Consider the following 13,101-nt stretch of genomic DNA (forward strand, 5'->3'; position numbering starts at 1 on the left):
GGCTTGGGGCATTTTGGGGGAGAGTAAAGGGGGGAGTAGAGGGGTGAACCCACTCCCCCCCGGAGCAGCCCCTCCTCACCTTCAATCTGCATCAGAGCAGAAAAGGTGACAAAGGAGGCACCAGCCTGCCTCCCATCACAGTGCCCTGCCCTGCTCCGTTCTCAAAGTCCCCCTTCACTACAGGGGTGCTCTGAGCCTGAGCTGCTGTCACAACATCCCCGCTGGGGCTCCCCAAAATGGACCAGTCAGCAGCAGAACACAGCCGGCAGCACAGCCAGGCTGGTTTTGGGGTGTGCAGGGGTTGGCACAGACCCCAGGCACATCACTCCGTGTGTCCCATCAAAGACAGTCGCACCCTTTTGGGGTGCCCCAGGACATCCTTGGTGGAGGGGACCCACCTTTCTGTCCCCATCTCCACCTCTCCGCTCTCATTCCCGGAACAGATGGCCATGGTTCCCAGGGAAGATTTGGGGGGTCTTACCTCCACGGGTGCAGGGTTAGTAAGGGGCTGCAGGGGCTGCAGGGGCTGCAGGGGCTCAGCAGCGTCGGGCTCTGGCTGCTCGGAGACAAGCTGCAAGGCAAGACGAGCCGGCGCGGCGTCAGCGGCTGATGGATGGCGCTGCTGGCCCCGCGGGGGCTGGAGGGGGCCGGGGCCGGAGGGGACAGGGGCTGGGGGCGGGGGTCAGGCAAGGCAAGTGGGGCAGAGCTGGAGGGGGAACGCAGAGGACAGCAGGGACACTGCAGGGTCGGAGGCTGTGGCTGGGAAAGACCAGCGGGAGGTCTGGCGCTGCCGCGGGGGCAGGCTCCGGGGCTGGGACTGCGGGAGAAAGGAGCGGGACCTGCGGCCTGGGGGTGGCGATGCAGCGGGACCGGAGCGGACCGGGATGGGGCACGCGGCGGGACAGGGAAGCAGCGGGACGGGGATGGCCCAGGGTCCTGCCGCCCTCCCCCGGTACCGGTGCCGGTACCGGCGCGCCCTGCCCCGGCTCCGACTCACTCCAAGGTCAGCGAGGGGATCTTCAGCCTGTCCCGACGCGACTTCATGCCGCCGCCGCCGCCGCCCCGCTCCGCTCCCGCCGCACCGGCGGCCCCCGCGCTGGGCGGCTCCCGCGGGCGGGCGGCACCGGCGGCCCCGACGGGCTCCCAGCTCGGCCCGCCGGGCCCAGGCCCGCCCCCGCGACACGGACCGGCTCGGCCCGGCACGGCACGGCACGGCACGGCACGGCACGGCACGGCACGGCACGGCTCGGCCCGGCACGGCACGGCACGGCACGGCACGGCACGGCTCGGCACGGCACGGCACGGCACGGCGGCCCCCGGACCCCCGCGCACCCGACTCGGGCCGCCCGGTCCAGCGGCGGCCCCGGTCCGGATCGCTCCCGGGATGTGCCGGGGCGCTGCCGCTGCTGAGGCACCACAATGCCCGCACAGCCCCGGTACAGCTCCAGTACAGCCCCGGCACAGCCCCGGTACAGCTCCAGTACAGCCCCGGTACAGCCCCGGCACAGCCCCGGCACAGCCCCGGTACAGCCCCGGTACAGCCCCGGTGATCCCTAACCGTGCCGGTATGGCTGCAGTGCATCCCCAACACCGCCCCAGTGCTCCTGCCGTGCATCCTCAGCACAGCCCTGGCACAAACAGCCGGGGCAGCTCTGCAGCAGCTCCCCAGGGTACCCCAGTACACCCTAGCACTGCTTAGAACACCCCAACACACCCTAGCACTGCTTAGAACACCCCAGCACATCCCAGTACACCCCAGTAGACCCCAGTGCTGCTTAGAACACCCCAACACACCCTAGCACTGCTTAGAACACCCCAACACATCCCAATACACCCCAGTACTGCCTAGAACACCCCAACACATCCCAGTACACCCCAGTACTGCTTAGAACACCCCAAGTACACGCCAATAATGCTTAGAACCCCAACACACCTACAGCAGAGCACAAACACCCCAGTACACACCACTTAACCCCAGCATACCCCAGTACACCCCAGATGAGCCATCAGGTCCCTCCAGTGCAGAGAACATGATGATGCCAGCCCAGATTTGGGGACAAGAAGCGCTGGTGCCATTCAAGAGCCATCCCTGCTGCCACCCACGGTGGCAGTGCTGTGTCCCCAGGTGTGACCCTCCCGGTGACACCCCACCCACGCCCGGGGTGGCCCAGCTCGGGGACTTACGCTCTTCCTCGGCGCGGCAGGCTCAGCTCCTTCTGCAACAAGACAAGCACGAGGTGGGGTCAGAGTGTGGCCCTGGGACTCAGGGGTGCCACTGCCCCTCCTGCCAGCCACCCCACACACCCGGCAGCACCCCCACGGCCACACCCGGCTGGCACACCCGAATGTCCACCCACTCACAGTGCCCAGGGTGAGGGTGACAAATCACCCACCCCAAGAGGACATCTTCCAGTGTCCCCAGGGCTGCTGGTCCCATGGCCAGGCCCAGGAGCGATGGCACCCGTGTGCCCAGCTGGGCCATGGCCCCCAGGATGGTGGCTTCACCTTGTCCCCAACCTCGTCCCCCCCGTCTCAGGAGTGGGAAGCAGCCAGGAGCCCCTAGGTTATTTATTTTTCCATCCTCTGGGAATATTTCTTGTGAGAACTGTTTGCTCACAGGTGGTGCAACGGGCCAAAGGGCAGCTGGGACAGGAGCCCACACCAGTGCCATCCTCCTGGTGTGCTGGGCACCATCCGGCTCCAGCACTGCTCCGGTCCCCACCCGTGTGCCACCTGTCACCCCACAGAGTGTCACAGATTCTGCCAGCACGCTGTGAGTGGCACAACGTGGACAGGCTGATGGGTGCCCTGGCACACCGTGGGACGCAGGGACATGTGGCAGCTGCAGGTGCTGGTTAATGCCCCATCATTGCCCTGATCCTGTGCCCACTGGTCCCATACCCCGGAGCAGGCCGGACCCATTTTTGGCACAGACACGGAGCTCCCCGTGGGCCGGAGCTGCTGCCACCCACCTGGGTGCCCCCAGCAGCACCCATACACCCCCCAAAGCCCGGGGTACCCGTGCTCCATCCCTCTGCCCACGCCACGCAGCCCCGGTGGAAATCCCGGGATTGGGGCGCGCTGCAACGCAGTGATGCAGCAGCATTGCCATGGCAACGGGTGACATCATGCCTGGGTGCACAGGAACCGGCAGCCCCGGGGCCCACGGGTGCATGTGTGCCCCGGGGTGGCATGAGACGTGTCTGTGGGTGCACGGCGTGGGTGTGGGTGTCCCTGTGCACCCAGCAGGGGCTGACCCCAGGCCCGGGCTGGGCAAGGGGATGCGGGGTCCTTACATGGAGCGGGAGCCCCCAGCACCCTCAGCCAGCCCTGCTGTCACCCAGCCCGGATCCCCAGCCACACCCGGAGCTGTGCCACTGCCACCAGCCCCTGCACAGGGCAGGAGGCAGAGGAGGGTCACGCTGGGGTTTTACTGCTCAGGTGTGTGCAGATGGAACAGCGGGACGAAGGACTGTCCCCATGCTCACCCACACCCATCTATGGGTGCCAGTGCTCAGAGAGCCCAATACCCTTCACTGCCAGGGGCTCTCCGGCCACTCTGTGTCCCCAGGGACACCCAGAGCATCTCCCAGTGGCCCTGAGGACCTCTGTGGGGTAATGTCACAGAGCCAGCACTCACAGGGTGCCTGTCACACCTGTCCAGCACTGCATGTCCCTTCAGCAATGCCAGTGGGAGCCAGGATTAGCCATCAGCTGATCCCTGTGAGGACAGCCTTAGGGACCGCACCGGGACAGCACCGAGGGTGGCATCAGTGATGGCAGCAGGGACACAATCAGGGATGGGGGAATCTGGGAATCCCAGAATCACTGGGACAGCATGGGGGATGGCATTGGGACAGCATCAGGGATTGCTGCTGAGCCCTGTGGGATTAAGTCCCTGGTGGGAGCCCCTTCCCACCCCTCCTGCCACGGGCATGTGGGCACTCAGCTGGGTCCCACGGCTCTGCCCTTCCCGGGACTGCCAGGAACGACACGCACAGCCACGAGCCCCGAAGCCCACGGCCGTGGCTCTGTCCATCCGCATCCGCGGGGAGGCAGCTCCCGCACGGGGCTCTCTCTCCCGGGCTGAGCGTGCAGCGGAGCGCAGCTGCCCGCGGAGCTGCCAGCTCGGATGAAGGCAGCGCCGTGCCATCCTCCAACCGCGCCGACAGCTCCGCCCGGGCCCCCCGGATACTGCAGATGGGGATGGAGGCGTCAGGTCACCCGGAAAATCCGGCTCAGAGCTCAGCTCTGCCAGCCGGGGGGTCCCCGGTCATCGCCCCTCCGAGCGTGGCAGTGAGCGCCGGGGTTCCTGGGCAGGAGGATGGGTGTCCCTCTGCCTAAGGGAGCAGGAATGCCAGGCAAGAGAGGGGCTCGGAGAGGGGCTGGCACAGCGGTTCGGCACGAACCGGCATCGGGAGCTGGGCTGGAGGGACCCTTGGGAGCCCCCACACAGCTGGGCACCCCACGCCAACATCCCGTGGCATAGCTGGGGCTCAGAGCCTGCCCGACTCCTGTCCCAGCTGTCCCACGCTGCTCGCACACAGCACCCACCCCTGGCCCACGCAGCACCCACCTCTCACCCACAGCCCCCACCTCTCGCACAGCCCCACGCAGAGCCCCCCACTCCCACACGCAGTGCCCACTCCTCTCGCACTCCCTCAGAGCACCCAGCTCCCACCCGCAGCACCCACCTCTTGCACACGCAGAGCACCCCCCTCTCACCCGCAGCACCCACCTCTTGCACACGCAGCACCCGCTCCACACGCACCCAGAGCACCCACTGCTCACCTCCAGCACCCACCCTTTGCGCACCCACCCCCGGAGCACCCACCTCTCAACTTCCAGCACCCACCCCTCGCAGAGCCGCATCCGGAACACCCACCCGCACCCCCAGCACCCACCTCCCACCCGGAGCACCCACCTCTCACCCGCAGCGCCCGCCCCCCGCGCCCCCAGCCCGGGCTCACCGGAACGGGCTCCCCGCGCTCGCTCCCGCCCCCGCCCCGCCGCCTGCGCTGCCGGTGCCGGTGCCGGTGCTCACCTGGAGGCCCCGGCGCCGCAGGATGCTGGGCTCGTCCATCCCGCCGCGCCGCCGCCGCCGCCTCCCGCTGCGCCCGCTCCGCCCGGTGCGCCCGGTCCGCCCCGCCGGTGCGCCCGGGGCGCCGCCCAGCGGCCCCGCCGCGTCACCGGACGCGCATCAGCACCGAGCCCCGGGCTGGCACGGCACGGCACGGCACGGCTCGGGGCTGGCACGGCTCGGGGCTGGCACGGCACGGGGCTGGCACGGCATAACTCGGGGCTGGCACAGTACGGGGCTGGCACGGCACGGCTTGGGACTGGCACAGCACAGCACGAGGCTGGCACGGCACAGCTCGGGGCTGGAACAGCATGGCATGGGGCTGGCACAGCACAGCACTGGCATGGCATGGCATGGCATGGCATGGCATGGCATGGCATGGCATGGCATGGCATGGCATGGCATGGCATGGCACGGCACTGGCACAATATGGAGTTTGCACAGCACAGCATGGGACTAGCATAGCATGGGGCTGGCACGGCATGGGGCTGGCATGGTACAGCGTGGGGCTGGCACAGCGTGGGGCTGGCACGGTACAGTGTGGGGCTGGCACGGCATGGGGCTGGAATGGTGTGGGGCCAGTGCAACACAGCATGAAGTGGCACGGCACAGCAGGGGGCTGGCATGGCCTGGGGCTGGCACAGCATGACATGAGACCCACATGGCCCAGGGCTGGAATGGCACAGCACAACAGCAGACAGGAAGGCATGAGGCTGACATGGCATGGGGCTGAAATGGCATGGGGCTGGCACAACATAAGGCTGGCACGGCATATAGCACGGAGCTGGCATGGCAGGGCAGGGTGTAGGGCTGACAGGGCATGGTACATTCTGGGTTTGGCACAGCCTGCCTGGCTCAGTAGAGCTCAGTGTGGCACAGTCTGGCATGGCATGGCACAGTATAGCACATCATGTGGTTGGCAAAGGCTGGCACAGTCTGCCTGGCTCAGCACATGCTGGCACTGCAGAGTCTGCCACATCATGGCACAGCATGGCATGGCACACAACACAGCATGGGATAGCCTGGGCCTGGCACAGCCCAGCACACAGAGCCCAGCTCTGGCACACAGATGATGGCTTGGGGCTGGCACAGTCTGCCTGGCATGGTACAGCCCAGCATGGTATGGCCTGGGGCTGGCACAGCATGGCATAGCTTGGCATGACAAGCCCTGGGCTGGTTCAGCATGGCATAGCCCAGTCCAGCCCAGTCCAGCCCAGTGCAGCTGTCTGTCGTGGCACAGCAAAGCCCAGCACAGTCCAGTTTGGCACGGCACAGCTTGGCATGTACTCCCACCCCGGGCAGGACAGGGCGACACGCAGGGAGGGCACACGGAGGGTCAGGAGGTGCCAGGGGACCCTCTGTGCCCCCCGCCCGGCCGTGCCCACGCTGTCCCAGCACGGGGACACTCCTGCCACCGCCGCCCTCCGGCCCCGAGGGGGGCGGCCACACAAGGGGCCGCTTTCTGCGGGAACAAGGGCACTCTGTGCCCGGCCCTCGGTGCCACCCGGCTCCACCGTCCCGGGTCACACGGCTCCGGTGCCCCGGTGCCACCCCTGCCTCACTGGGGCTTTGTTCTCGCGGCTCACGGAACGAGAGCCGCTGGGGACGAGCACAACAGCCTCCCCCCAAAAAAACCCAGACAACTCCAACCTGGAGATTCGGCCCGTTAAGGGCAGAGCACCAGAAACACGCCGTGAGCAAGGAAAAAAAAAAAAATTAAAAACCCAACCAAAACCCCCACGACTCTTCTTTCGCTTACCTTGCGCTTCTGGCCGTGCCGGGGCACGTGGCGCGGCCGGGACATGCGGGGCAGGGGAGCCTCATCCCGGCAGAAAAAGGGGGATATTTTGGTTGCTTTCTCTTTTGCTTTTGGTAAAAGTGGGGCATGCACTCACATCTAGGGCTCTGCCCCTCCTGGGAACCGCACGCTCGCAGCAGAAGAGGAAACCCCAAGCGCGGGAAGCTGCGCTGAGCACCGGGGCTGCCGCCGCGCCCGAGCGGGGCACCGGGGGGTGCGGGGGGCTCGGGCAGCCGGGAAGGGCGGCGGAGCCCCGGATCCGCCGGGCCGGCCCGCTGGGCGATGCTGCGGTGGCTGCTGGCGGCGCTGGCGGCGCTGGCGCAGGGCGGTAAGTGCTCCTGCGGTGCTGGGAGATGAGAGATAACTTGAGAAGACTTTCAATGAACGATTCGGGGGCGATAAGAGCTGGGGAGCTCCCGGAGAGAGATGGAGATATTCACCCAAAATCACAGGGACGGAGTAAAGATGGTGAATCTCCGCTGGCAGCGGGCAGGAGCCGGGGCGAGTGGCACCGGCCAGCGCCGCATCCCTGGGGTGGGGGAACGCGGGGGGTTTAGGGTGAGAATCGCTGGTGCCGCCGCTCTGATTCCCCATTTGAGCGACGTGGCAGCCACACCATTGCTCCCCCGTGCACGGGATGGAGTTGGGATGCAGGAGGCTGCAGCCACTGCCCCGTCCCGCAGGCACCCTGGCGACCCACGACGTCTCCTGCTGGAAGAAATGCAGCACCCACAAACCCTTCCAGTGCTCCTGGCCGCCCCTCGGCCCCGCCGGCAGCACCTCCTACACCCTGAACCTCTGGTGAGCTGGGCAGCGCGGCGGGGAGGGGAAGCCCATGGGATGTGTCCCGGATGCCAGCCTGATGATTTATTGGATATTGATGTAGTACCGATATCCAACTGTGACCGACAAAAACTCTCTAACAGTTTAAAGTTAGAAAGTGTGTGTTTATTGCGTGTGGGATCACTCCTAAATACACACCGTGGCTTCCAGGTGATTACAGAGTCTTTTTACCTATACAAGTATTGAATACCCAAAATACAAATACATATTCATCATTTTGGTACATCCCATTCCCCGCTTCGCATGCTAATCACTCCAAAAGCCATTCAGCATGCGTGGTTTGTTCCTTGAAATGGGTCGGTGTCCCTTTCATGGGGAGGGGTCCTAAAATGAGGAAGTCAATGAAGTCTTCCTTGTTCTGACCCTTCTACATTTTCAATGCAGATATGACAAATGAACTCTTGGTAGAACTCTCCCATTTCCTTGTCTTCAATTGGTTTCAGAACAGAGGAGGCCCACAATTGTCTTATGTTCCTAAAAGCAATTTGTCAGTTTGTATTCCTCATTATAAACCCAGCTAACTCAATATTGTGCTGACAAGCAGTTATTAGTTAACTACTAACTCCTAACTTCATCAAGGCCTACTCATTTATTATTATTATTATTTTAATTAACTCTAGTAAGGCTTATTTCTAACTAAAACCTTAGCTCCTCTAAAATCTCTAACTTCCTTAAAGTTTACGTTTCACTGCGCCCGCTCTCTCCCAGCTTTGAGAAGCGCAGGCTGTGCCGCTGGTTTGAGGCGGGCACAGCGACCAGCTACAGCCCCTCGCATCGCCAGGTGTACATCTTTGATAACACCACGGCCTGGGTGGAGGCACGCTGGGGGGACCAGGTCCGCAGGACCCCCAACCTCACCCTTCACCTCAACGAGGCTGGTGAGTGCCCCGGGGACCAGGCTGGCAGCCAGCTCCGGCACCAAGAACTGCCAGACCACCTAAAAACGCCTCATCTTTGCAGTCAAACTGGATCCACCTCCTGCTGGGATGCCCTTCTCCAAGACCAGTGGGCAGCTGAGGCTGCGGGTGCCACGGCCACGGTGCCACGGCCTGGAGCAGCCACCACAGCACGAGGCTCGCTTCTGGAGGGTGGGGGACAGCAGCTGGACACAGGTAAAAATGCTGTTTGCTGGAGCTGCCAGTGACTGACAGGACAGTCAGGAGCACCACAGCAGCCCAGGGAGTGTGGGGGCTCAGTGATGTCACTGTCCCCCCCAAACCCAGCGGTGTCCCATCTGCTTCCCTGGGTTATCAGCTCTGCCTTGTCCTCTGGCCATGGGATCCTGCTGCTGCCCATAACAGGATTCTCAGGGATTACACAGACAAAACCCCGGATTATAGTAATGACGACAATGGATCAAATCCAGATGCTTGTCCCTGGTGAAGCTGTCACAGCTGGGGATCCCACATCCCTCTCAGCTGCTGCCAGGAGGGTCCCGGGATTGAGGGAGGTCCTGGCCACCATGTCCCCTGCACTGTTTGGCTGGGGTGTTTGGGGATCACTGGGCAGCACTGATATCTCAGTAAAATACTGGTTTTACTGGGTGGCTGTCTCCATGCCCGGTTCTCTCTGCAGGTGACATGTGATACAGTGATGGTGACAGCTGAAGAAGACTCAGGTTGGTTTATCCTGTGGGGTTGTTGGGGACAAGCATCTCCTGGGATGCTCCCAAGCCAGCAACCTGTGATGGCCAAAAATTGGGGAAAGGAGAGGTCACCGCCAGCTGACCCTGGCACCCCTCCCTAGTGACCTGTGCCCTGGGGGTCAACGGCACCTTCGTGGTCCAGCTCCGGCACAAGCCTCCCCACTGGAGCAGCTACTGGAGTGACTGGAGCAGCAACATCTCTGTTCCTGAGGGTGAGGAAGAGGAGAGGAGCCTGGTGAGATCCCAACAGCTCCCAAAACTGTTGGTGGCTCAGTCAGGCCTGTTCCTCCTGCAGAAATCCTGAGGAAGCCGGTGCTGAGCCATCAACTGGGCAAACTGGGGAGAGATGGGCAGCGGGTGCTGAGGTTGAGCTGGCAGGTACAGCAGCATCTCTGGGACCTTCCTGGGTGTTCCCTGCCATTTCACCCCCTGAGTCACCCCCTTTTCCTCCCCAGCCTGTCCTCGAGGAGCAAAGGGATGTCACCTACCATCTGGACATCAACATGTTGGCGTGTGGCTGTGCGGAGTCAGACGAGGAGGACACGGTGGTGCTGGGCGGGGAGGTGACAGAGCACAACCTCACCCTGTCCGGGGCCGAATACGAAATCCTGCTGACCGCCGTGAACGCCGCGGGGCCGGGGCCGGCCCGGCAGCTCCGTGTGCCGGCGGAGCAGCACGCAGGTACCGCCCCTCTAGAACCACTGAGCTCCGTGGCAGCCCTCAGGGCGTTATTGTTTGCAGCTACCCCGAACGTCCCCGTTTCATCCCAGATCTCAGCTTCAAGGAGATCCGCGTGGCCGGCAGCGCCGTGACCGCGCAGTGGGAAGCGCCGGTGCCCGGCGATGCCTTCTGCTTCGAGCAGCAGACCTTGCCAGCGCCTCCGGAACAGGGAGTCTGCATCCTGCAGGGATTCCCTGCCAACAGCACCCACGTGCAGACAGGCGAGGGAGCACCCCAAAACCCCGCTGTGCCCCACATCAGGGTCAGGGGGTCTAACCAGCACCCCTTTCCTCCCCAGGAGAGCTGGGAGCGCCGGGCTGTCACCGCCTGGCCGTGCACGGCTGGGACGCGGAGCGGGGCTGGGCCACCTTCGCCCTGTGGCAGCGCTACGCCAGCAACGGTGCGTGTGCGGGCACGGAGCCTCCGCGCCTGCCTTGGCTCCAGGGGCCTCTCCCGAAATGTTCCCCCGCTTTGCTGCCCGCAGATTCGCTGGACGTGCCCTTCACCGTCAGCGCCGGCGAGGCTGCGGCTGTTCTCCGGTGGGAGCCGTCCCCACGCGCCGCCTGCCCCGCGGCGCTGGCCGGGTACCTCGTCTGCCACGCGGCCGAGGGGGACACCGTGACCTGTGAGTGGCACCCCGTGGGACGGGAGGAGGGTGATGCCAGCAGGCCAGACTGCCCCACATTCGGTTTTCTTTGCCCAGACAGTGAAGTGGATGCCACGGCAACAAATTACACCCTCCAAAACCTCCAGCCTGGCACAGGCTACAGGGTGGGTGTTTGGGAGGTGACAGAGGACAGCGAGAGGACCTGCAGTGCTTGGTGGCCCTTCCAGACCAAGGCACTGGGTAATGGCTGAGACCCCGTGCCCTCCCCGCTCCCCGTGTGCTCGCCCTCACCTCAAAACCTGCGTCCCTGTTGGGGGCAGGAATGCCACCACCCAGCCATGCCTACCCTCAGGTGCCCAGGGAGCACCGTGGAGAGGCAACCTGAAGTACCTGGGCATCTCTCTTGGTGTCCCCGCTGCAGCCGCCATCTACCACCTGAGCAAAAGGAGGTGACAGAGCGCCCATGTCCCCAGAGCCGCTCAGGCCACCCCCACCCTTACTCACCCCCTCACCCCACTCCCTCCCCAGGGCTCGCCGCCTCCTCTTCCCACCCCTTCCCAAGCCCGTGGGCACCAAAGCCATCCAGTTCTCGGCCGGCCAGATGAGCCAGGTGAGGTGTAAGGTGCAGGAGGGGGCAGAACCCACAGCTCCCACAGCCCCAAACGCCCCTACACGAGATGTTCCACCCCAAACCCACTCAACCCTTATGGCCAGCCCCGGACAGGCCTCCTGGAGCCCTCGGAGAGGTTCAGCCCAGCCGAGCTGCTGCTGATGGAGCCGAATCCCAGCGAGGAGACGACTGACACGGGCACCCAGCCGGCGGGGCCGCTCCCCGAGGTGCCGCAGCCCGGCCCCGCGCTGGAGCAGCCGGCGGCAGCGGCGATGGCCCCGGCGGGCTGTGGGGAGGAGCTGCCCTTCGCCTACCGCAGGCAGGAGATGCTGAGCCCGGTGCGATCTTCACCCTCTGGCAGCTGCACCGGGCACCCACCCCGAGAGGAGGAGGAGGAGGAGGAGGAAGAGGAGGGAAGGCAGGGGCTGCACCAGCTGCTGGTCCCCATTGCCCTGCTCATCTCCGACAAGCCCATCATCATCAGGGCTGAGGAAGGATGGGATCTCTCGCCGGAGAAGTCGGTGCCGCAGCCATCAGCCGGCTGCAGCGGCGGGGATGGACACGGGGGTGTCCCCTGAGTGCCCAGGCCGTGCTGGCACCGCCACTTTCAGGGCGGTTTCTGCTTTCCTGGGCACGGAAGGCAATGCCTCTGGGTGCAGCATTGCACCGGGACAGGTTTTGATAATTTCCAGCCTCAACATTTCACTGGTGCTAAAACCCGAGAGAAGGCGGCTGCAGAGTCTGGCCAGGAGCGAGGGTATTTCTATGCCTGGACTGGGAGGAGAGGCAGAACTTCATCCCAGCCAGCTGCTACCTCTGGAACCAGGAGGGGAAAAAAGCCCCAGCACTAAACACCAGCTACCTGCAAAAAAAAAATTAAAAAAAAAAAAAACAAAACAAAAAAACAACTCCCCCCCCCAAAAAAAAAGGGAAAAAAAAAGCCAGAAAAAAAATTAAAATTAAACACAAACATTTAAAACCTAAAATAACTGCACAAAGCAGCAAGGCTGAGATGGTTTTTCTGGTTTTTCCTCTCCTGAGCCGAGCAGATTACAGCAAGGATTTAGAGCCGAGGTTCAATCCGCGGGGCTGGGGAGGACACAGCCAAGCAGCCGGGATGGGGGTGATCCATGGGGGGCCCCCATCCCCTTCCCGTGGGGCCACGCCGCCTCCTCGGTCCTTATCTGGGACAGAACTGGAGCTGAAAAGCGATTTGTGGTTTTCTATGCCTGGCGCGGCGGTGTTTACTTGCTGAGTGGACAAAAAAAAAAAAGAAAAAAAAAAAGAAAAAAAAAAATTAAAAGCGACGTGGGTTTAGGTTTAGTAACACGGGGAAATCCAAGTGCGCTGCCGCCGCGTTTGAACCATTGAGGATCGACGTCGTCGCTGCTGCTCTTGGCCCCACTCGTGTTTTTGCAAAAGTGTTTTGCTTGATTTACACCCGCGGGCGGAAACTGCGGTGATGCTGAGAGGAGACAGCGCAGAGGGGCGGCTCCGACAGCCGGACCTCGGCCAGCTAGGGGTGGTGGGGACCCTCTGCATGTGCCCATCTGGATGAGACCCCCAGGCACGGGGGTACCCCCGTGCCTGGGGGTCTCATCCAGATGGGCACATGCAGGATTTCCATCACCTCCATCACCTCCATCACCAGCGCCGTGCCACCTCTGTCCGGCCCCTCGCATCCATCCCGGCTCAGCTGCCGGTAAAACCACGAGGTGGCACCAGCCCCACGTCCCCACGGCGATTCCCAACCTTTTGGCAAAGTAAATCCATCTCTCCCTTCCTTAGGATTTTGTGT

At 63.7% G+C, this 13,101-nt stretch overlaps 2 protein-coding genes across 2 annotated transcripts in view; one reads left to right on the forward strand and one right to left on the reverse strand.

The window, feature by feature from the left end:
* MAST3 (microtubule associated serine/threonine kinase 3) overlaps window positions 1–5,133 on the reverse strand; it is a 31,704-nt gene extending 26,571 nt beyond the window's left edge. The window contains exons 1-2 of the mRNA XM_031507130.2: window positions 5,045–5,133; window positions 2,185–2,216 (exon numbers count right to left, since the gene is read on the reverse strand). Coding sequence (XP_031362990.1) covers window positions 2,185–2,216; window positions 5,045–5,083 — 71 coding nt within the window. The 5' untranslated portion in view covers window positions 5,084–5,133. The remainder of the gene's footprint in view (window positions 1–2,184; window positions 2,217–5,044) is intronic.
* Window positions 5,134–7,365: 2,232 nt separating this feature from the next.
* IL12RB1 (interleukin 12 receptor subunit beta 1) lies at window positions 7,366–11,881 on the forward strand. The gene is made up of 14 exons (XM_077788728.1): window positions 7,366–7,679; window positions 8,430–8,599; window positions 8,682–8,833; window positions 9,297–9,339; window positions 9,468–9,578; window positions 9,662–9,744; window positions 9,822–10,063; window positions 10,102–10,307; window positions 10,385–10,492; window positions 10,571–10,711; window positions 10,790–10,939; window positions 11,046–11,142; window positions 11,222–11,315; window positions 11,408–11,881. The coding sequence occupies exons 1-14, from the start codon at window positions 7,516–7,518 to the stop codon at window positions 11,879–11,881; spliced, it is 2,235 nt and encodes a 744-aa protein (XP_077644854.1). The 5' UTR covers window positions 7,366–7,515.
* Window positions 11,882–13,101: the final 1,220 nt, after the last annotated feature.

The sequence above is a fragment of the Lonchura striata genome, chromosome 28, assembly GCF_046129695.1.
Source record: "Lonchura striata isolate bLonStr1 chromosome 28, bLonStr1.mat, whole genome shotgun sequence".
Lineage (NCBI taxonomy): Eukaryota > Metazoa > Chordata > Aves > Passeriformes > Estrildidae > Lonchura > Lonchura striata.

What these genes read in the sequence shown, in the direction of transcription:
- IL12RB1 (XM_077788728.1), top strand. Translation starts at nt 7,516, where the DNA reads ATGGAGTTGGGATGCAGGAGGCTGCAGCCACTGCCCCGTCCCGCAGGC. An exon ending in CTACGCCAGCAACGGTGCGT is followed by an intron (nt 10,493 to 10,570) that starts GTGCGGGCACGG and finishes TGCTGCCCGCAG; the next exon opens with ATTCGCTGGACGTGCCCTTC. An exon ending in TACCACCTGAGCAAAAGGAG is followed by an intron (nt 11,143 to 11,221) that starts GTGACAGAGCGC and finishes CTCCCTCCCCAG; the next exon opens with GGCTCGCCGCCTCCTCTTCC.